This window comes from Panulirus ornatus, chromosome 58, assembly GCF_036320965.1.
Source record: "Panulirus ornatus isolate Po-2019 chromosome 58, ASM3632096v1, whole genome shotgun sequence".
In the NCBI taxonomy this organism is placed as follows: domain Eukaryota; kingdom Metazoa; phylum Arthropoda; class Malacostraca; order Decapoda; family Palinuridae; genus Panulirus; species Panulirus ornatus.
The window spans coordinates 685886-711072 of record NC_092281.1 but is presented as its reverse complement, the minus strand read 5'-3'; the positions used below and the strand labels follow the sequence as shown (position 1 = coordinate 711072).

The window sequence follows — 25187 nt, the reverse complement described above, 5'->3', positions numbered from 1 at the left end:
ATAGAGCTAAACTAACAATAGAATATAAAACGATTTGTGCAATCCAGTAATTGGACTCAAGAAAGAGGCTGTTAGACACGTGTGATGATATCATGGCACCATGGCTGACATGTGTGTTGCTGGTTGTAAACAGATGAAGGTTATGACATGGTCAACCTGGTCATGTTGGAGCCCACGAGAGAGCCAGGACTTGCCCCTTACCATGTGAGGTGGAAAGACACAGACGCTACTTGACCAGGGTGAGAAAGAGAGACATTAAATGTAAGGAGGGAAAACGACAGAGAAACAAGTTACCAGAATTACCGGGAGTAACGCGTGAGGAAACTCTGGTCTTGGAGTCTGAGTGGAGGAGAAACGGGAACTCGATCTGATGGAGGTAGGAGTTGTAGATGTTTACAACCAGAACACAACCGTGTGGTGTGTGTGGGGGCATGATAGTGGTAGACACAAGTGGTGGACGACGGCTCGGCAGGAAGCTGAGAGAACCTGGGAGAAACCTTAACATACTGAATGACACTCGTGTAATATTTAACAAAGTGGATGACACTCGTGTAATATTTAACAAAGTGGATGACTCCCGTGTAATATTTAACAAAGTGGATGACTCCCGTGTAATATTTAACAAAGTGGATGACTCCCGTGTAATATTTAACAAAGTGGATGACTCCCGTGTAATATTTAACAAAGTGGATGACACTCGTGTAATATTTAACAAAGTGGATGACTCCCGTGTAATATTTAACAAAGTGGATGACACTCGTGTAATATTTAACAAAGTGGATGACTCCCGTGTAATATTTAACAAAGTGGATGACACTCGTGTGATATTTAACAAAAGTGGATGACACTCGTGTAATATTTAACAAAGTGGATGACACTCGTGTAATATTTAACAAAGTGGATGACACTCGTGTAATATTTAACAAAGTGGATGACACTCGTGTAATATTTAACAAAGTGGATGACACTAATATTTAACAAAGTGGATGACACTCGTGTAATATTTAACAAAGTGGATGACTCCCGTGTAATATTTAACAAAGTGGATGACACTCGTGTAATATTTAACAAAAGTGGATGACACTCGTGTAATATTTAACAAAGTGGATGACACTCGTGTAATATTTAACAAAGTGGATGACACTCGTGTAATATTTAACAAAGTGGATGACTCCCGTGTAATATTTAACAAAGTGGATGACTCCCGTGTAATATTTAACAAAGTGGATGACACTCGTGTAATATTTAACAAAGTGGATGACACTCGTGTAATATTTAACAAAGTGGATGACTCCCGTGTAATATTTAACAAAGTGGATGACACTCGTGTAATATTTAACAAAAGTGGATGACACTCGTGTAATATTTAACAAAGTGGATGACACGTGTAATATTTAACAAAGTGGATGACACTCGTGTAATATTTAACAAAGTGGATGACACTCGTGTAATATTTAACAAAGTGGATGACTCCCGTGTAATATTTAACAAAGTGGATGACACTCGTGTAATATTTAACAAAAGTAGATGACACTCGTGTAATATTTAACAAAGTGGATGACACTCGTGTAATATTTAACAAAGTGGATGACACTCGTGTAATATTTAACAAAGTGGATGACTCCCGTGTAATATTTAACAAAGTGGATGACACTCGTGTAATATTTAACAAAGTGGATGACACTCGTGTAATATTTAACAAAGTGGATGACACTCGTGTAATATTTAACAAAGTGGATGACACTCGTGTAATATTTAACAAAGTGGATGACACTCGTGTAATATTTAACAAAGTGGATGACACTCGTGTAATATTTAACAAAGTGGATGACACTCGTGTAATATTTAACAAAGTGGATGACTCCCGTGTAATATTTAACAAAGTGGATGACACTCGTGTAATATTTAACAAAGTGGATGACACTCGTGTAATATTTAACAAAGTGGATGACACTCGTGTAATATTTAACAAAGTGGATGACACTCGTGTAATATTTAGCAAAGTGGATGACACTCGTGTAATACTTAACAAAGTGGATGACACTCGTGTAATATTTAACAAAGTGGTGACACTCGTGTAATATTTAACAAAGTGGATGACACTCGTGTAATATTTAACAAAGTGGATGACACTCGTGTAATATTTAACAAAGTGGATGACACTCGTGTAATATTTAACAAAGTGGGTGACTCCCGTGTAATATTTAACATGTGGATGACACTCGTGTAATATTTAACAAAGTGGGTGACTCCCGTGTAATATTTAACAAAGTGGATGACTCCCGTGTAATATTTAACAAGTGGATGACACTCGTGTAATATTTAAAAATAATAATCAGTAGAGGAGGAGAGAGGAGGTCACGTGTGCCCATCATCAGGAAGGATCATCTTAAATATAATCCAGGTGTTGCTTCATAAACCTCCCTCCTCCAGACTGTAGGAAGAGGTCAACAACATAATGTAATCACGTACGACTTATTAAGGAATAGGTCAACAACATAATGTAATCACGTACGACTTATTAAGGAATAGGTCAACAACATAATGTAATCACGTACGACTTATTAAGGAATAGGTCAACAGCATAATGTAATCACGTACGACTTATTAAGGAATAGGTCAACAACATAATGTAATCACGTACGACTTATTAATGTAATAACGTACAGCAGGTCCCGACCTGTGGTGCTGGACGTAGTTATGATGGAAGGAGGCAACACACCAGACATTTTACTGAACAATGCAAAGCAGACATTAACTTTGTTGACCCACCCACCGTGCACACCACCACCCACCTCCCTACTGACGGTGGGTTCTGTTGACCCACCCACCGTGCTCACCACCTCCCTACCTTTATCTTTCCTTGGGTTCTGTAAGCTTCACACAACACAGACAGACTGACGCCTCTGAAACAACCAATTCTACGGTTGTATCATGAATGATTTGGTTGTATCATATGTTGCGGTACAGATGTCCTCCTCTGGTTGTATTATATGTTGTAGTACAAGTGTCCTCCTCTGGTTGTATTATATGTTGCAGTACAAGTGTCCTCCTCTGGTTGTATTATATGTTGTAGTACAAGTGTCCTCCTCTGGTTGTATTATATGTTGTAGTACAAGTGTCCTCCTCTGGTTGTATTATATGTTGTAGTACAAGTGTCCTCTTGTGGTTGTATTATATGTTGTAGTACAAGTGTCCTCCTCTGGTTGTATTATATGTTGTAGTACAAGTGTCCTCCTCTGGTTGTATTATATGTTGTAGTACAAGTGTCCTCTTGTGGTTGTATTATATATTGTAGTACAAGTGTCCTCCTCTGGTTGTATTATATGTTGTAGTACAAGTGTCCTCCTCTGGTTGTATTATATGTTGTAGTACAAGTGTCCTCCTCTGGTTGTATTATATGTTGTAGTACAAGTGTCCTCCTCTGGTTGTATTATATGTTGTAGTACAAGTGTCCTCCTCTGGTTGTATTATATGTTGTAGTACAAGTGTCCTCTTGTGGTTGTATTATATGTTGTAGTACAAGTGTCCTCCTGTGGTTGTATTATATGTTGTAGTACAAGTGTCCTCCTCTGGTTGTATTATATGTTGTAGTACAAGTGTCCTCTTGTGGTTGTATTATATGTTGTAGTACAAGTGTCCTCCTGTGGTTGTATTATATGTTGTAGTACAAGTGTCCTCCTCTGGTTGTATTATATGTTGTAGTACAAGTGTCCTCTGGTTGTATTATATGTTGTAGTTCAAGTGTCCTCCTCTGGTTGTATTATATGTTGTAGTACAAGTGTCCTCCTCTGGCTTTATTATATGTTGTAGTACAAGTGTCCTCCTCTGGTTGTATTATATGTTGTAGTACAAGTGTCCTCCTCTGGTTGTATTATATGTTGTAGTACAAGTGTCCTCCTCTGGTTGTATTATATGTTGTAGTACAAGTGTCCTCCTCTGGTTGTATTATATGTTGTAGTACAAGTGTCCTCATGTGGTTGTATTATATGTTGTAGTACAAGTGTCCTCCTGTGGTTGTATTATATGTTGTAGTACAAGTGTCCTCCTCTGGTTGTATTATATGTTGTAGTACAAGTGTCCTCTTGTGGTTGTATTATATGTTGTAGTACAAGTGTCCTCCTGTGGTTGTATTATATGTTGTAGTACAAGTGTCCTCCTCTGGTTGTATTATATGTTGTAGTACAAGTGTCCTCCTCTGGTTGTATTATATGTTGTAGTACAAGTGTCCTCCTCTGGTTGTATTATATGTTGTAGTACAAGTGTCCTCCTCTGGTTGTATTATATGTTGTAGTACAAGTGTCCTCCTCTGGTTGTATTATATGTTGTAGTACAAGTGTCCTCCTCTGGTTGTATTATATGTTGTAGTACAAGTGTCCTCTTGTGGTTGTATTATATGTTGTAGTACAAGTGTCCTCCTGTGGTTGTATTATATGTTGTAGTACAAGTGTCCTCCTCTGGTTGTATTATATGTTGTAGTACAAGTGTCCTCCTCTGGTTGTATTATATGTTGTAGTACAAGTGTCCTCCTCTGGTTGTATTATATGTTGTAGTACAAGTGTCCCCCTCTGGTTCCAGGTGACCAGTGCCAGGTGCCCAGCAGTTCTCTGCCCACCTACATTGTGGCGGAGTTCAGCAGTGAGACGGAGTGGCAGGCTGTGTGGCGCGCTGTGGTAGGAGGCCAGACCACCGACCACTGTGGACCCATCGCCACTGGCCAAGCTCTCCACTTCCTTGGGGTCAGTCAACTCCCTCACCCTACTCCCTCCCCAGTGGGATGAGTCAGGTACATACAACCTCTGATCCCCAGTGGGATGAGTCAGGTACATACAACCTCTGATCCCCAGTGGGATGGGTCAGGTACATACAACCTCTCATTCCCAGTGGGATGGGTCAGGTACATACAACCTCTCATCCCCAGTGGGATGGGTCAGGTACATACAACCTCTCATCCCCAGTGGGATGGGTCAGGTACATACAACCTCTCATCCCCAGTGGGACGGATCAGGTACATACAACCTCTCATCCCCAGTGAGATGGGTCAGGTACATACAACCTCTCATCCCCAGTGGGATGGGTCAGGTACATACAACCTCTCATCCCCAGTGGGACGGGTCAGGTACATACAACCTCTCATCCCCAGTGGGACGGGTCAGGTACATACAACCTCTCATCCCCAGTGGGACGGGTCAGGTACATACAACATCTCATCCCCAGTGGGACGGGTCAGGTACATACAACCTCTCATCCCCAGTGGGACGGGTCAGGTACATACAACCTCTCATCCCCAGTGGGATGGGTCAGGTACATACAACCTCTCATCCCCAGTGGGATGGGTCAGGTACATACAACCTCTCATTCCCAGTGGGACGGGTCAGGTACATACAGCCTCTCATCCCCAGTGGGACGGGTCAGGTACATACAACCTCTCATCCCCAGTGGGATGGGTCAGGTACATACAACCTCTCATCCCCAGTGGGATGGGTCAGGTACATACAGCCTTTCATCCCCAGTGGGATGGGTCAGGTACATACAACCTCTCATCCCCAGTGGGATGGGTCAGGTACATACAACCTCTCATCCCCAGTGGGATGGGTCAGGTACATACAACCTCTCATCCCCAGTGGGACGGGTCAGGTACATACAACCTCTCATCCCCAGTGGGACGGGTCAGGTACATACAGCCTCTCATCCCCAGTGGGATGGGTCAGGTACATACAACCTCTCATCCCCAGTGGGACGGGTCAGGTACATACAACCTCTCATCCCCAGTGGGATGGGTCAGGTACATACAACCTCTCATCCCCAGTGGGATCGGGTCAGGTACATACAACCTCTCATCCCCAGTGGGACGGGTCAGGTACATACAACCTCTCATCCCCAGTGGGATGGGTCAGGTACATACAACCTCTCATCCCCAGTGGGATGGGTCAGGTACATACAACCTCTCATCCCCAGTGGGACGGGTCAGGTACATACAACCTCTCATCCCCAGTGGGACGGGTCAGGTACATACAACCTCTCATCCCCAGTGGGATGGGTCAGGTACATACAACCTCTCATCCCCAGTGGGACGGGTCAGGTACATACAACCTCTCATCCCCAGTGGGACGGGTCAGGTACATACAACCTCTCATCCCCAGTGGGATGGGTCAGGTACATACAACCTCTCATCCCCAGTGGGACGGGTCAGGTACATACAACCTCTCATCCCCAGTGGGATGGGTCAGGTACATACAACCTCTCATCCCCAGTGGGATGGGTCAGGTACATACAACCTCTCATCCCCAGTGGGATGGGTCAGGTACATACAACCTCTCATCCCCAGTGGGATGGGTCAGGTACATACAACCTCTCATCCCCAGTGGGATGGGTCAGGTACATACAACCTCTCATCCCCAGTGGGATGGGTCAGGTACATACAACCTCTCATCCCCAGTGGGATGGGTCAGGTACATACAACCTCTCATCCCCAGTGGGATGGGTCAGGTACATACAACCTCTCATCCCCAGTGGGATGGGTCAGGTACATACAACCTCTCATCCCCAGTGGGATGGGTCAGGTACATACAACCTCTCATCCCCAGTGGGATGGGTCAGGTACATACAACCTCTCCCACCTAATTTTGACGCATTGTGATGATTGGTTATTGATGATTGGTGATCGGTAATTGATGATTGGTTATTGACGATTGGTTATTGATGATTGGTGATCGGTTATTGATGATTGGTGATCGGTTATTGATGATTGGTGATCGGTTATTGATGATTGGTGATCGGTTATTGATGATTGGTGATCGGTTATTGACGATTGGTTATTGATGATTGGTGATTGATGATTAGTGGGATTAGTGATCCTAATCTCGTCATTTCTGTTCACTTTATCTTTCCTTGGCATCCGGACGCCAGTCATCTCTCATCCATTATCATCCGTCTTCATCCAGAGTCAGTTCTCTCACCACACCATCCATGTCATCCTCCTCTGCTCCTCCTCCTTGTACCATCCATGTCATCCACCTCTGCTTGTACCGTGTGTTGTACTATTCATCCACCTGACCAGCCCATCATCCGCCACACATGGCTTCACTCTTCCACAAGACCTTCATCCACACATCTTCCTCACCATCATCCACACACTTTCCTCACAAGACAGTCATTTACATACACCTGGGTTGCTGTACCTACCTGTGACCCCCTCCTGCACACACACACACACACACACACACACACACACACACACACATACACACACATACGCGCGCGCGCGCGCGTTGTTCATGATACACCAGGTTGTGAACACAGGTGTTCCCACATCCTGCAACATTCTGTACTTTGATTCTGGTAAAATAAGTAAGTTCAGGATTTACTTTTAGCAAAGATGTTTGTGTAAACATTACATGTATAACAATGTTCTTCCACATTGCATCTATAACAATGTTCTTCCACATTGCATCTATAACATTGTTCTTCCTCCAATAACAACAGTAAATGATCATAACTTTGTTGTAAATCCTTCACTTGGAATCTATTCTGGTGTTGTTATGCTCGCATGCTATGTGGCACAGATGAATGATTAATGCTCAGCTCATGTTAACATTACTGTCAGTAAGTAACCAGTTCTGTGCCTCATGCTCAGCTCATGTTAACATTACTGTCAGTAAGTAACCAATTCTGTGCCTCATGCTCAGCTCATGTTAACATTACTGTCAGTAAGTAACCAATTCTGTGCCTCATGCTCAGCTCATGTTAACATTACTGTCAGTAAGTAACCAATTCTGTGCCTCATGCTCAGCTCATGTTAACATTACTGTCAGTAAGTAACCAATTCTGTGCCTCATGCTCAGCTCATGTTAACATTACTGTCAGTAAGTAACCAATTCTGTGCCTCATGCTCAGCTCATGTTAACATTACTGTCAGTAAGTAACCAATTCTGTGCCTCATGCTCAGCTCATGTTAACATTACTGTCAGTAAGTAACAAATTCTGTGCCTCATGCTCAGCTCATGTTAACATTACTGTCAGTAAGTAACCAATTCTGTGCCTCATGCTCAGCTCATGTTAACATTACTGTCAGTAAGTAACCAATTCTGTGCCTCATGCTCAGCTCATGTTAACATTACTGTCAGTAAGTAACCAATTCTGTGCCTCATGCTCAGCTCATGTTAACATTACTGTCAGTAAGTAACCAATTCTGTGCCTCATGCTCAGCTCATGTTAACATTACTGTCAGTAAGTAACCAATTCTGTGCCTCATGCTCAGCTCATGTTAACATTACTGTCAGTAAGTAACCAATTCTGTGCCTCATGCTCAGCTCATGTTAACATTACTGTCAGTAAGTAACCAATTCTGTGCCTCATGCTCAGCTCATGTTAACATTACTGTCAGTAAGTAACCAATTCTGTGCCTCATGCTCAGCTCATGTTAACATTACTGTCAGTAAGTAACCAGTTCTGTGCCTCAGTCCCTGCCTGACCCCTCTGTGCCCTCTGTATCCTCCTCTGTGCCCTCTGTATCCTCCTCTGTGCCCTCTGTATCCTCCTCTGTGCCCTCTGTATCCTCCTCTGTGCCCTCTGTATCCTCCTCTGTGCCCTCTGTATCCTCCTCTGTGCCCTCTGTATCCTCCTCTGTGCCCTCTGTACCCTCCTCTGTGCCCTCTGTATCCTCCTCTGTGCCCTCTGTATCCTCCTCTGTACCCTCTGTATCCTCCTCTGTGCCCTCTGTATCCTCCTCTGTGCCCTCTGTATCCTCCTCTGTGCCCTCTGTATCCTCCTCTGTGCCCTCTGTATCCTCCTCTGTGCCCTCTGTATCCTCCTCTGTGCCCTCTGTACCCTCCTCTGTGCCGCAGGGGAGGAGTCAACATGACGCGTATCTTGTGGCCAGAGTTAACAATGTGTTGCCCACTGACAGGGTTGCAGCCGCTACCTGGAGACAGTAGACATGGACCTGCGGGAGGCCCTCTTCGTCCAGTTTGACCTCCGCACTGGCTGTCTTGACCCTGTGAGTGGGCGTGAGGCAGGAGGTGACCACACCCTCCTCCTGCAGGTCTCCTGCCACGCTGGGATCTCCTGGACCACCATTAGGAAGGTCTTACTCATATACCACCAACCAACGTACGTTACGCCCTGGTTACTCCCTGTGTTACGTTACGCCCTGGTTACTCCCTGTGTTACGTTACGCCCTGGTTACTCCCTGTGTTACGTTACGCCCTGGTTACTCCCTCTGTTACGTTACGCCCTGGTTACTCCCTGTGTTACGTTACGCCCTGGTTACTCCCTGTGTTACGTTACGCCCTGGTTACTCCCTGTGTTACGTTACGCCCTGGTTACTCCCTGTGTTACATTACGCCCTGGTTACTCCCTGTGTTACGTTACGCCCTGGTTACTCCCTGTGTTACGTTACGCCCTGGTTACTCCCTGTGTTACGTTACGCCCTGATTACTCCCTGTGTTACATTACGCCCTGATTACTCCCTGTGTTACGTTACGCCCTGGTTACTCCCTGTGTTACGTTACGCCCTGGTTACTCCCTGTGTTACGTTACGCCCTGGTTACTCCCTGTGTTACGTTACGCCCTGGTTACTCCCTGTGTTACGTTACGCCCTGGTTACTCCCTGTGTTACGTTACGCCCTGGTTACTCCCTGTGTTACGTTACGCCCTGGTTACTCCCTGTGTTACGTTACGCCCTGGTTACTCTCTGTGTTACGTTACGCCCTTGTTACTCCCTGTGTTACTTGACACCCTTGTTACTCCCTGTGTTGTCATGGGATACATGACCTTATATGTGAGACACGTGTTGTCATAATTCTGTTCCACACCCAGAGTGGATGCCTGCCCCTGCTCCTGATTGTAGCGTCTGATGCTTTTCATAATTCCAATTATATTTGGTAATGTTGTGTAGTGACCTGTGGTCAACCCACAGCCCGTGTTCTCCCCAGTAACCTACCCACCTCCAGCTGGTCGTCTCTCTCCCCTCCCCACACGTGGGTGACCAGCCAGGATCCTCCCCTCCCCAGGTAAGCCAGGATCTTCCCCTCCCCAGGTAAGAAAGTATCCTCCCCGCCCCAGGTAAGCCAAGATCCTCCCCTCCCCAGGTAAGCCAGGATCCTCCCCTCCCCAGGTAAGCCAGGATCCTCCCCTCCCCAGGTAAGCCAGGATCCTCCCCTCCCCAGGTAAGCCAGGATCCTCCCCTCCCCAGGTAAGCCAGGATCCTCCCCTCCCCAGGTAAGCCAGGATCCTCCCCTCCCCAGGTAAGCCAGGATCCTCCCCGCCGCAGGTAAGCCAGGATCCTCCCCTCCCCAGGTAAGCCAGGATCCTCCCCTCCCCAGGTAAGCCAGGATCCTCCCCTCCCCAGGTAAGCCAGGATCCTCCCCTCCCCAGGTAAGCCAGGATCCTCCCCTCCCCAGGTAAGCCAGGATCCTCCCCGCCCCAGGTAAGCCAGGATCCTCCCCGCCCCAGGTAAGCCAGGATCCTCCCCTCCCCAGGTAAGCCAGGATCCTCCCCTCCCCAGGTAAGCCAGGATCCTCCCCTCCCCAGGTAAGCCAGGATCCTCCCCTCCCCAGGTAAGCCAGGATCCTCCCCGCCGCAGGTAAGCCAGGATCCTCCCCTCCCAGGTAAGCCAGGATCCTCCCCGCCCCAGGTAAGCCAGGATCCTCCCCGCCGCAGGTAAGCCAGGATCCTCCCCGCCCCAGGTAAGCCAGGATCCTCCCCTCCCCAGGTAAGCCAGGATCCTCCCCTCCCAGGTAAGCCAGGATCCTCACCTCCCCAGGTAAGCCAGGATCCTCCCCTCCCCAGGTAAGCCAGGATCCTCCCCTCCCCAGGTAAGCCAGGATCCCCAGGTAAGCCAGGATCCTCCCCGCCGCAGGTAAGCCAGGATCCTCCCCTCCCCAGGTAAGCCAGGATCCTCCCCTCCCCAGGTAAGCCAGGATCCTCCCCGCCGCTGGTAAGCCAGGATCCTCCCCTTCCCAGGTAAGCCAGGATCCTCCCCTCCCCAGGTAAGCCAGGATCCTCCCCGCCGCTGGTAAGCCAGGATCCTCCCCGCCCCAGGTAAGCCAGGATCCTCCCCTCCCCAGGTAAGCCAGGATCCTCCCCTCCCCAGGTAAGCCAGGATCCTCACCTCCCCAGGTAAGCCAGGATCCTCCCCGCCGCAGGTAAGCCAGGATCCTCCCCTCCCCAGGTAAGCCAGGATCCTCCCCTCCCCAGGTAAGCCAGGATCCTCCCCGCCGCTGGTAAGCCAGGATCCTCCCCTTCCCAGGTAAGCCAGGATCCTCCCCTCCCCAGGTAAGCCAGGATCCTCCCCGCCGCTGGTAAGCCAGGATCCTCCCCTCCCCAGGTAAGCCAGGATCCTCACCTCCCCAGGTAAGCCAGGATCCTCCCCGCCGCAGGTAAGCCAGGATCCTCCCCTCCCCAGGTAAGCCAGGATCCTCCCCTCCCCAGGTAAGCCAGGATCCTCCCCGCCGCTGGTAAGCCAGGATCCTCCCCTCCCCAGGTAAGCCAGGATCCTCCCCTCCCCAGGTAAGCCAGGATCCTCCCCGCCGCTGGTAAGCCAGGATCCTCCCCGCCCCAGGTAAGCCAGGATCCTCCCCTCCCCAGGTAAGCCATGATCCTCCCCTCCCCAGGTAAGCCAGGATCCTCCCCTCCCCAGGTAAGCCAGGATCCTCCCCGCCGCAGGTAAGCCAGGATCTTCCCCTCCCCAGGTAAGCCAGGATCCTCCCCTCCCCAGGTAAGCCAGGATCCTCCCCGCCGCTGGTAAGCCAGGATCCTCCCCTTCCCAGGTAAGCCAGGATCCTCCCCTCCCCAGGTAAGCCAGGATCCTCCCCTCCCCAGGTAAGCCAGGATCCTCCCCGCCGCAGGTAAGCCAGGATCCTCCCCTCCCCAGGTAAGCCAGGATCCTCCCCGCCCCAGGTAAGCCAGGATCCTCCCCTCCCCAGGTAAGCCAGGATCCTCCCCTCCCCAGGTAAGCCAGGATCCTCCCCGCCGCAGGTAAGCCAGGATCCTCCCCTCCCCAGGTAAGCCAGGATCCTCCCCGCCCCAGGTAAGCCAGGATCCTCCCCTCCCCAGGTAAGCCAGGATCCTCCCCGCCCCAGGTAAGCCAGGATCCTACCCTCCCCAGGTAAGCCAGGATCCTCCCCGCCGCTGGTAAGCCAGGATCCTCCCCTCCCCAGGTAAGCCAGGATCCTCCCCGCCGCAGGTAAGCCAGGATCTTCCCCTCCCCAGGTAAGCCAGGATCCTCCCCTCCCCAGGTAAGCCAGGATCCTCCCCGCCGCAGGTAAGCCAGGATCCTCCCCTCCCCAGGTAAGCCAGTATCCTCCCCGCCGCAGGTACGTGTGGGTGGAGCTGCCGCAGGAGCTGCGGTGCCTGGGTGGGAGGGTGCGGTGGTGGCAGCCTGACGCAGGTGAACGTAGCCACTACGACTGGGCGGTGGACGCCGTGGTGGTGGGCGGGAGTGTGACGCCGCCCCACACCCTCACCTACACCCAGCCAGCCCACCTGGCGCCCCCACTGTGGCTCAGGCGCTACAACACGCGCTCTGGTGAGACTTATCTCAACTACTGATGTTGTCATGTTGATCTCAGGGATGATGGGTTGTTGTTATACATCGAATTATCAATAAACAATTTATCTTGATCACATCTAGTTAGGGACGAACACTACCCAGTTAACGAGGGAGTAACCAAACCTCATTATCACAAACCAAGCCTCATAATTATCATTAACCAAACCTCATAATTATCATTAACCAAGCCTCATAATTATCATTAACCAAGTCTCATAATTATCATTAACCAAGCCTCATAATTATCATTAACCAAGCCTCATAATTATCATTAACCAAGCCTCATAATTATCACTATCATTAACCAAGCCTCATAATTATCATTAACCAAGTCTCATAATTATCATTAACCAAGCCTCATAATTATCATTAACCAAGCCTCATAATTATCATTATCATTAACCAAGCCTCATAATTATCATTATCATTAACCAAGCCTCATAATTATCATTAACCAAGCCTCATAATTATCATTATCATTAACCAAGCCTCATAATTATCATTATCATTAACCAAGCCTCATAATTATCATTAACCAAGCCTCATAATTATCATTAACCAAGCCTCATAATTATTATCATTAACCAAGCCTCATAATTATCATTAACCAAGCCTCATAATTATCATTATCATTAACCAAGCCTCATAATTATCATTATCATTAACCAAGCCTCATAATTATCATTAACCAAGTCTCATAATTATCATTAACCAAGCCTCATAATTATCATTAACCAAGCCTCATAATTATCATTATCATTAACCAAGCCTCATAATTATCATTAACCAAGCCTCATAATTATCATTAACCAAGCCTCATAATTATCATTAACCAAGCCTCATAATTATCATTAACCAAGCCTCATAATTATCATTAACCAATCCTCATAATTATCATTAACTAAGCCTCATAATTATCATTAACCAATCCTCATAATTATCATTAACCAAGCCTCATAATTATCATTAACCAATCCTCATAATTATCATTAACCAAGCCTCATAATTATCATTAACCAAGCCTCATAATTATCATTATTATGTGTCATGCAGAGCAGTACTGTGGCAGCCCCTCAACCATGCACGTCATGATGTCCACGCCCTCTGAACCCGCCCTCCTCCAGACCACAGACCTCCAGGTGCGTCGCCCTCACACGTGTCATGTGTCAGGTGTGTGAGGGGCAGTGTGTCAGGTGTGAGAGGCAGTGTGTCACATGTTAACAGTCTAGTCCCACACAGGTCGGCAGGTGTGCGAGAGGCAGTATGTCAGGTGTGAGAGGCAGTGTGTCAGGTATGAGAGGCAGTGTGTCATGTATGAGAGGCAGTGTGTCAGATGTGAGAGGCAGTGTGTCAGGTGTGAGAGGCAGTGTGTCAGGTGTGAGAGGCAGTGTGTCAGGTGTGAGAGGCAGTGGACAGTCACATGTTAACAGTGTGGTGCCACACAGGTCGGGAAGAGCCATGGTGTACACTTCCTGCTGGCCCTGGGATGTGGTGCCTCCTGGGACTCCACTGCTGAACCCGTCAGGTGAATATCCCTCATTATCTCTCTCTCTCTCTCTCTCTCTCTCTCTCTCTCTCTCTCTCTCTGGTCCTATCTTCAGGTTTGGTAAGCCTTCTCGAGTTCACCTTTATGTTTGATGAATTATAATGATGAGAAAATGTTGTTATATTTTAATATGTACAGAAGTAAATGCTTGAGTCATGTCATGATACATATTGCCATACGTATAGCTACAGTTGTGAGTGTGTTGTGAGTTATACTAAGTTGTGAAGGTTTGTGAGATGATGTCTGGCGCGCCTCTCCCCCGGGGGTCAGGCTGGAGTATTCTGTGGACTTTGGCAACAGTTGGCAGCTGGTGCGCGCCCTCTGTCTCCCAGGTAACAGCTCCTGCCTGGAGATCTCCGACGCCTCCGTCTTCTACGCTCCATTACGATGGAACAGATACGTGTACCAACTGGACCACATCGGTCCATCCAAGTCAGTACTGTGTACTTATGTTCTTCATTAATTATTATATACAATTATCCTGTACAGATAAAGTACAGCAGATGACATAGTTACACACAAATGAGTCACTAGGTTTACAAGGTAAACTGCTGCTGTATATGACACAGTAGGTTTACATGGTAAACTGCTGCTGTATGACACAGTAGGTTTACATTATGACGTGTTGTTGTGGTGATCAGGTACGTGAGGTTCAGGTGGATACAGGAGCCATCGTCTGACGTGTCTGGTCGTCACCAGTGGTCACTAAGGGACGTGTACATCGGCCCGACCTGCCCTCACCACTGCCTGGGTCGCGGCTCGTGCCTCGAGGGCGTCTGCCACTGTGACGCTGGCTACGAAGGGCGTCACTGCCAGCACGTCACTGTCCAGAACGTGGTAAGTAAACTGTCCGCAGTGATGACCATAGACAGCACATGACGGTAGGACAGAACAACCATCGTCAGTATCACGCACTCTACCAGCCAACCACACAACCATCGTCAGTATAACGCACTCTACCAGCCAACCACACAACCATTATCAGTATCACGCACTCTACCAGCCAACCACACAACCATCGTCAGTATCACGCACTCTACCAGCCAACCACACAACCATTATCAGTATCACGCACTCTACCAGCCAACCACACAACCATTATCAGTATCACGCACTCTACCAGCCAACCACACAACCATCTTCAGTATAACGCACTCTACCAGCCAACCACACAACCATTATCAGTATCACGCACTCTACCAGCCAACCACACAACCATTATGAGTATCACGCACTCTACCAGCCAACCACACAACCATCGTCAGTATAACGCACTCTACCAGCCAACCACACAACCATCGTCAGTATAACGCACTCTACCAGCCAACCATACAACCATCGTCGGCATCACGCACTCTACCAGCCAACCACACAACCATTATCAGTATAACGCACTCTACCAGCCAACCACACAACCATCGTCAGTATAACGCACTCTACCAGCCAACCACACAACCATTATCAGTATCACGCACTCTACCAGCCAACCACACAACCATTATCAGTATCACGCACTCTACCAGCCAACCACACAACCATCTTCAGTATAACGCACTCTACCAGCCAACCACACAACCATTATCAGTATCACGCATTCTACCAGCCAACCACACAATCATTATGAGTATCACGCACTCTACCAGCCAACCACACAACCATCGTCAGTATAACGCACTCTACCAGCCAACCACACAACCATCGTCAGTATAACGCACTCTACCAGCCAACCATACAACCATCGTCGGCATCACGCACTCTACCAGCCAACCACACAACCATTATCAGTATCACGCACTCTACCAGCCAACCACACAACCATCGTCAGTATCACGCACTCTACCAGCCAACCACACAACCATTATCAGTATCACGCACTCTACCAGCCAACCACACAACCATTATCAGTATCACGCACTCTACCAGCCAACCACACAACCATCTTCAGTATAACGCACTCTACCAGCCAACCACACAACCATTATCAGTATCACGCACTCTACCAGCCAACCACACAACCATTATGAGTATCACGCACTCTACCAGCCAACCACACAACCATCGTCAGTATAACGCACTCTACCAGCCAACCACACAACCATCGTCAGTATAACGCACTCTACCAGCCAACCATACAACCATCGTCGGCATCACGCACTCTACCAGCCAACCACACAACCATTATCAGTATAACGCACTCTACCAGCCAACCACACAACCATCGTCAGTATAACGCACTCTACCAGCCAACCACACAACCATCGTCAGCATCACGCACTCTACCAGCCAACCACACAACCATCTCCAGTATCACGCACTCTACCAGCCAACCACACAACCATCATCAGTATAACGCACTCTACCAGCCAACCACACAACCATCATCAGTATAACGCACTCTACCAGCCAACCACACAACCATCTTCAGTATAACGCACTCTACCAGCCAACCATACAACCATCGTCAGTATAACGCACTCTTCGTGTTTCAGCCATACATCCGGGACCAGTTCTCCAGCAGGGTGTTCGAGCCCCACTTCCTGCAGGTTCAGGGTGGGCTGCTGTCTGAGGGGTGCGGTGGGCTGGAGGAGCCCCCCACGGCCACCTTCCAGGGCCCCGCCACCCGCAACCTCCTCACCCGACCAGTAGACACCCGGAGCGCCAAGTTCGTCCACTTCATCGCCCAGGTCGGCAGTCTCCACGGCAGCGGCGTCTGCAGGAGACCTTCACACAGACACCACAATGTCTTCCTTCAGTACTCCCTAGATGGAGGTACAGACCTTATCATGCATACAGGGGGACAGACCTTATCATGCATACAGGGGGACAGACCTTATCATGCAGGGGTACAGACCTGTGTCATCCAGTATAGGTATATCATGACGGGTTTGTCATCCAGTGTGGGTATATCATGACGGGTCTGTCATCCAGTGTGGGTATATCATGACGGGTTTGTCATCCAGTGTGGGTATATCATGACGGGTTTGTCATCCAGTGTGGGTATATCATGACGGGTCTGTCATCCAGTGTGGGTATATCATGACGGGTTTGTCATCCAGTGTGGGTATATCATGACGGGTTTGTCATCCAGTGTGGGTATATCATGACGGGTTTGTCATCCAGTGTGGGTATATCATGACGGGTCTGTCATCCAGTGTAGGTATATCATGACAGGTCTGTCATCCAGTGTGGGTATATCATGGCGGGTCTGTCATCCAGTGTGGGTATATCATGACGGGTCTGTCATCCAGTGTGGGTATATCATGGCGGGTCTGTCATCCAGTGTGGGTATATCATGACGGGTCTGTCATCCTGCACCACAGCGTTACATGTCTTCATGTGTGGATGTGTTACCAGTCTGTTCTGTGTGTGTGTGTTACCGTCTGTCTGGTATGATATTGTACAAGCAAGATGCACATAATGAACTCAATATTCAGCAGATGTTACGTGAGCCTGGAGGATAATGTTTGTGAAGTAGTGACTATAAGGTAAAGCTGCTGGCAAGTGAGGGTAATGGTTGATGATAACGATGTCTGCTTCCAGGTATTCGGTGGCACCTTCTACGGGAGCTGGACCATCAGTTGTACACCACACCCAACAGGGAGTACATCCTCCTGCCAGGGAAAGCCAGGGGCCCGGCTACCACCTTCAGGTAGGTCACCCGTGGGTCAGCCTCACACACCCAGCCCTGCTGGACTGGTCTGTTATCTCATGTTGGGATGGGCAAATTGAGATGAGATGATCATTACAGTCGGACAAAGTGAGACGTGTGGACGTGCGAGAGTAATGTAGGGTTCCCTCCTCAGGTTCTGGCAGCCTCGCATGGCCTCCCCGCCTCCAGCCTGGTCGCTGGATGACCTGTACATCGGCGGGTCAGAGATCAGCGCTGCTTACCTCATTGACAAGTTCGAGGATGAACCCACGGTGAGTAACCTGACCCTATCCATGATTTGGTGGTCATGATGACCTGCATGACAGGTGGTCGGTATACATGGTTATAATAACCACAGGTGGTGGGAGACACTGGGTTGTGCATAACTGCTTGCTCCTGCCCATAGGTGTCAGAATGGTTGTTCGCGCCTCACAGTGAGAGTCGGCGTGACTACTGCTCGAGCGGCACGAACGGGTCTCTGGTGTGGGGTTCTGAGTCTCCCGGCCACAGGGCCATCACCACACAGGAACTCATCATTCACGAGGGACACGTCCTCCAGTTCAAGGTAGGCCAGCAGCCTCCCTCACCAACACCCTCACATACTGAAGGAGTTGCAGATTTCCTGTTGCTTGTTCACTACTTTTCTTGTCAGGTTAAACATATAACCCAGTGACGAACCCTCATCCACCCCTGACGGTGCCCCGTCACACGTGTTCTTTGTGACAAATGATTCACAAACATTGACCACAGTACAACAACACCAACTTCCCCTCATTAAGAAATCACTAATTAGCAGTTTGTAAACAGACTATTTCATCTCTGTTCTTAGTTCCATGATTGGTCAGTAAGGGTGGAACTGTATATTGCTTCTCAGATCTATGTATCTTAATTGCTTCTTCAGCTCGCAAGTTAATAACGTTATATTCCGTAACTTTGCTATGTAAGATCACCCCTACAGGGTTGCGTTGGTATGACACGTTCTTACGTTGCAGGTGTCTGTAGGGTGCGGTGAGGTGGGGCTAGAGTGCGGGCAGTCTCCTGGGGTGCGTCTGGAGTACAGCCGTGATGGTGGGGTGTCTGGATGGGACCTGGTGCGAGACTCATGTCTGCCAGGTTCCTCACCTGACCCAGACTGTCTACCCTACACCTTCCACACGCAGTCCATCTTCTACCCTGACACACACTCCCACTGGAGGAGGGTCACCATACCACTGCCGGAGAAGACCTGGGCCAGGTAACCAGGTCACTTCTCTGTAGCGCGGGAAACATCATCTCCTGCCTCACTTGCCTTCTTTCCTTTTTCTCATAATTGTTCGCCGTTTCCCACGATAGCGAGGTAAGGCCAGAAACAAACGAAGGAAGGCCACATTCGCTCACATCCATTCTCTAGCTGTCATGTGTAATGCACCGAAACCTCAGCTCCTTATCTACAACCACGCCCCACAGACCTTTACGTGGTTTATCCTGGACGCTGTCCTGGTTCAGTCCATTGACAGCACGTCCACCCCAGTATACCATATCGTTCCAGTCCATTCTATGACGTTCACGTCTTTCACCCTCCTTCATGTTCAGGCCGCGATCACTCAATTTTTTTCACGCCATCCTTCCAAATCCAATTTGGTCTCCCGCTTCTCTTTGTTTCCTCCATCTCTGACACATATATCCTTTTTGCCAACTTTTCCCCTCTCATTCTCTCCATATGCCCAAACCATTTCAACATGCCCTCTTCTGCTCTCTCAACCACACCTTTTTCATTACCACATATATCTCTTTCATTGCTTGATCGAACCACCTAACATCACATTGTCCTCAAGCATCTTTCCAATGCATCTTTCCCACAGCCTTATCTATAGCCCATGTCTGGCAACCATATTATATTGTTGGGCCGACTATACCTTCAAACATATCTATTTTAGCTCCCTAAGATAACGTTCTCTCCCCACAGACTTCAGCGCTCCCTGAAGCTTTGCCTCCTCGCCCACCATATGACTCACTTTCGCTTCCGTGGTTCCATTTGCTGTCATGTCCATTCCCAGGCACCTAAGATAATTCACTTCCTCCAAGTATTCTCCATTCAAACTCGCATTCCAACTGACCTGACCCTAAACCCTGCTAAGCCTTATTCACATTTACTCTCAACTTTATCCTTTCACACACTCTTCCAAACTCAGTCACCAACTTTTGTAGTTTCTCACATGAATCAGCCACTAGTGATGTATCATAAGCAGACAGCAACTGACTCACTTCCCAGGCCCACTTATCCCCCACAGACTGTACACTCGCTCCTCTCTCAAAACTTTCGCATTTACCTCCCTCACCTCCCCATCCATAAACAACCATAGGGACATCACACACCCCTGTCGCAGACCGACCTTCACTGAGAACCAATCACTCCTCTCTTCTTACTCGTACACATGCCTTACATGTTTGGTAAAACACTGCTTCTAGTAGCTTTTTCCCCACACCATATATTCTTAAGACCTCTCTCGAGGCATCTCTGTCAGCCTTATCATATGCCTTCATCCAGCCACTAGAGTTCGGGCGTTATGGATTGTGACTGTACAAGCTTTGGAAATGGAACATTCTGTCAGAACTTAAGAGATGACGAAGGTAGAGATGAGAAAATGAGTTATTAAAGAAGAATATGGATATGATTCTAAGCTGGTATGAGGAGAGAGAAAGCGTGGATGATGAGGAGGAGTAAGAAGAACGGACGGAGAGGTGGAGCAGACATGGGAGTGTATGGCTGCGTCAGGAGGGCTGAAAGAGGAGGAGGTACACGTGTCCCTGTTGGACGCCAGGATGAAAATGGCTCAAAAATAATTACAATATTGTAATACATTTTCTGATGTTCATTTTTTTTTTAGGAATGATTTTAAAAAGATAATTATGAATATTATTGCGTCAGTTGACATGTGACTGTTGCAGTACGACGCAGTTGAGGTGGGTGCAGGAGGTGACCGGCCCAGGGAGTCGGGTGACGCCCTGGTCCCTGGACGACGTGTATGTTGGCAACCCGTGCCCAGACCACTGCCACGGCCGGGGTGACTGTGTGGAGGCCGTGTGTCACTGTGATCATGGATACACAGGTAAGCACAACAATTCCCTCTCTCACAATTGTCTTTATTGAGATTCTAAGACATATAGGAGACTCGTATGTCAATCCTGGGAGAGGAATATATATAATTTGTATCATATTCTTTTGTGTTTCTCTTGGCTGTAAAGTTACGCGCTGGTCTTTGTGTCTAAGCCTTGGTATGTGAGCTAGCCATCTTGAACTGTCGAGGGAATGTGATGTGTGTGTGTGTGTGTGTGTGTCTCATATAAAGTTCATCTTTATGCTTGTTCACTGCTTCCTACGTCAGCGAGGTAGCGCCATGGACGATCAAAGAAACGGGTTGTCAGATGCGTTCGGCCCCACACACACATAGGTGGAAGAGCTGCAAAATATGATCAAAGGGACATAATCAAATTTCATTTGAAGAGATCCAGAAGGAATGCAAGTAGAGAATAGATGACCCAATTTAGTAGAACGTGTGGCTCTACAGTATATCTGTAACCACAGTATATCATCTGTAACCACAGTATATCATCTGTAACCACAGTATATCATCTGTAACCACAGTATATCTGTAGCCACAGTATATCATCTGTAACCACAGTATATCAGTAACCACAGTATATCTGTAGCGTGGAAGCCCACTTCCACCCCACGTACACTCCAGCCCAACTACACTCCACACGCTCCACCAACAAGTGACACAAGTGGAGATGGTTCCTTCCACATGTGCCTGATTCAGTTCTGCTCCACCAGGAGAGTCATGCCAGCCGGTGCCCTCCCGGTCGACACCGCTGCCGACCAGCCTGGTCGACGGGTTTGAGGGTGGAGTGAGCGCCAACTGGGCGGAGGTAGCTGGAGGCGGGGTGGGGCTGGGGTGCGGCTCCCTGGCCCCGTATGGTCATGGTAAACATCTGTATTTCTCTGGTTGTGGCATCCGCCAGGCGCTGACCACAGACCTTGACACACGAACGGCCAGGTGAGTCCTCATGACCTGGGCCAGGTCCACATGACCCGGGCCAGGTACACATGACACCCTCATGACCCGGGCCAGGTCCACATGACACCCTCATGACCCGGGCCAGGTACACATGACACCCTCATGACCCGGGCCAGGTCCACATGACACCCTCATGACCCGGGCCAGGTCCACATGACACCCTCATGACCCGGGCCAGGTACACATGACACCCTCATGACCCGGGCCAGGTCCACATGACACCCTCATGACCCGGGCCAGGTCCACATGACACCCTCATGACCCGGGCCAGGTCCACATGACACCCTCATGACCCGGGCCAGGTCCACATGACACCCTCATGACCCGGGCCAGGTACACTTACCTATATGATAATCATATATTCATGGTATGTTACATAATCAAATATTCATGGTATATGTAACATAATCATATTTTCATGATATATGTACATAATTATGGTATATGGAGGATATTGTTGCTGGTATGGTTGATGTTTGTGTTGATCCTGAGTAATATTGATCATTATACAGCAAGTTGATGTGTTGATGCTGAGTGAGTAATATTGATCATTATACAACAAGTTGATGTGTTGATGCTGAGTGAGTAATATTGATCATTATACAGCAAGTTGATGTGTTGATGCTGAGTGAGTAATATTGATCATTATACAGCAAGTTGATGTGTTGATGCTGAGTGAGTAATATTGATCATTATACAGCAAGTTGATGTGTTGATGCTGAGTGAGTAATATTGATCATTATACAGCAAGTTGATGTGTTGATGCTGAGTGAGTAATATTGATCATTATACAGCAAGTTGATGTGTTGATGCTGAGTGAGTAATATTGATCATTATACAGCAAGTTGATGTGTTGATGCTGAGTGAGTAATATTGATCATTATACAGCAAGTTGATGTGTTGATGCTGAGTGAGTAATATTGATCATTATACAGCAAGTTGATGTGTTGATCCTGAGTGAGTAATATTGATCATTATACAGCAAGTTGATGTGTTGATCCTGAGTGAGTAATATTGATCATTATACAGCAAGTTGATGTGTTGATGCTGAGTGAGTAATATTGATCATTATACAGCAAGTTGATGTGTTGATGCTGAGTGAGTAATATTGATCATTATACAGCAAGTTGATGTGTTGATGCTGAGTGAGTAATATTGATCATTATACAGCAAGTTGATGTGTTGATGCTGAGTGAGTAATATTGATCATTATACAGCAAGTTGATGTGTTGATGCTGAGTGAGTAATATTGATCATTATACAGCAAGTTGATGTGTTGATGCTGAGTGAGTAATATTGATCATTATACAGCAAGTTGATGTGTTGATGCTGAGTGAGTAATATTGATCATTATACAGCAAGTTGATGTGTTGATGCTGAGTGAGTAATATTGATCATTATACAGCAAGTTGATGTGTTGATGCTGAGTGAGTAATATTGATCATTATACAGCAAGTTGATGAGTTGATGCTGAGTGAGTAATATTGATCATTATACAGCAAGTTGATGTGTTGATGCTGAGTGAGTAATATTGATCATTATACAGCAAGTTGATGTGTTGATGCTGAGTGAGTAATATTGATCATTATACAGCAAGTTGATGTGTTGATGCTGAGTGAGTAATATTGATCATTATACAGCAAGTTGATGTGTTGATGCTGAGTGAGTAATATTGATCATTATACAGCAAGTTGATGTGTTGATGCTGAGTGAGTAATATTGATCATTATACAGCAAGTTGATGTGTTGATGCTGAGTGAGTAATATTGATCATTATACAGCAAGTTGATGTGTTGATGCTGAGTGAGTAATATTGATCATTGTACAGCAAGTTGATGTGTTGATGCTGAGTGAGTAATATTGATCATTATACAGCAAGTTGATGTGTTGATGCTGAGTGAGTAATATTGATCATTATACAGCAAGTTGATGTGTTGATGCTGAGTGAGTAATATTGATCATTATACAGCAAGTTGATGTGTTGATGCTGAGTGAGTAATATTGATCATTATACAGCAAGTTGATGTTTGTGTTGAGTGAGTAATATTGATCATTATACAGCAAGTTGATGTGTTGATGTTGAGTGAGTAATATTGATCATTATACAGCAAGTTGATGTGTTGATCCTGAGTGAGTAATATTGATCATTATACAGCAAGTTGATGTGTTGATGCTGAGTGAGTAATATTGATCATTATACAGCAAGTTGATGTGTTGATGCTGAGTGAGTAATATTGATCATTATACAGCAAGTTGATGTGTTGATGCTGAGTGAGTAATATTGATCATTATACAGCAAGTTGATGTGTTGATGCTGAGTGAGTAATATTGATCATTATACAGCAAGTTGATGAGTTGATGCTGAGTGAGTAATATTGATCATTATACAGCAAGTTGATGTGTTGATGCTGAGTGAGTAATATTGATCATTATACAGCAAGTTGATGTGTTGATGCTGAGTGAGTAATATTGATCATTATACAGCAAGTTGATGTGTTGATGCTGAGTAATATTGATCATTATACAGCAAGTTGATGTTTGTGTTGAGGATCGGCAGCCATGACCACACTCCATCCTGCCATGTTGACCTCAGTGACCCCCAGAGGACCCTGGATAAGGGGGTCATCCTGCAGTACACCTCGGATAATGGTGTCTCATGGCACACCCTCAACGTTCATGACCCTCTCGACTTCAGAAAGGTTGGCTCACTGTCGTCATCATAATGATCATCATCATCATGTTCATCATCATAATGATCATTATCATCATGTTAATCATCATCATCACCATCATGTTCATCATCATCATAACCATCATGTTCACCATCATCATCATCACCATCATGTTAATCATCATCATCACCATCATGTTCATCATCATCATGTTCATCATCATCATCACCATCATTATCATCACCATCATGTTCATCATCATCACCATCATCATCATCACCATCATGTTCATCATCATCATCATGATCATGTTCACCACCGTCATGTTCATCATCATAATGATCATTATCATGTTAATCATCATCATCACCATCATGTTCATCATCATCATGTTCACCATCATGTTCACCATCATCATGTTCACCATCATGTTCATCATCATTATCACCATCATGTTCACCATCATCATGTTCACCATCATCATCATCATAATGATCATCACCATCATGTTCATCATCATCATGATCACTGTAGTTCTACACATATGTAACTATGTTCTGTTATATGTAACCTGGTGATCAGTCACCATCATACCCAGTTGTATGTGTAGTAATAACAACATCAGATTTCTCTCGTTGTGTCCATAATTGTATGTTGTCAATCATTATATTCCCTCCAGACTTAGTCCTGCAGAACCCACTTCCACAAC

The 25187-nt window shown here is 47.0% G+C and overlaps 1 protein-coding gene across 1 annotated transcript in view; it reads left to right on the top strand.

Annotated features, from left to right (window-relative positions):
• The window catches only part of LOC139766590 (reelin-like), a 96181-nt gene that overhangs the window by 63429 nt on the left and 7565 nt on the right, over positions 1–25187 (top strand). Inside the window, 15 exon segments of the mRNA XM_071695442.1 lie at positions 4579–4739; positions 8909–9111; positions 12318–12529; positions 13607–13692; positions 13999–14078; positions 14370–14531; positions 14741–14936; positions 16589–16868; positions 17640–17748; positions 17903–18020; positions 18155–18313; positions 18741–18982; positions 20677–20837; positions 21563–21785; positions 24334–24505. Coding sequence (XP_071551543.1) covers positions 4579–4739; positions 8909–9111; positions 12318–12529; positions 13607–13692; positions 13999–14078; positions 14370–14531; positions 14741–14936; positions 16589–16868; positions 17640–17748; positions 17903–18020; positions 18155–18313; positions 18741–18982; positions 20677–20837; positions 21563–21785; positions 24334–24505 — 2564 coding nt within the window.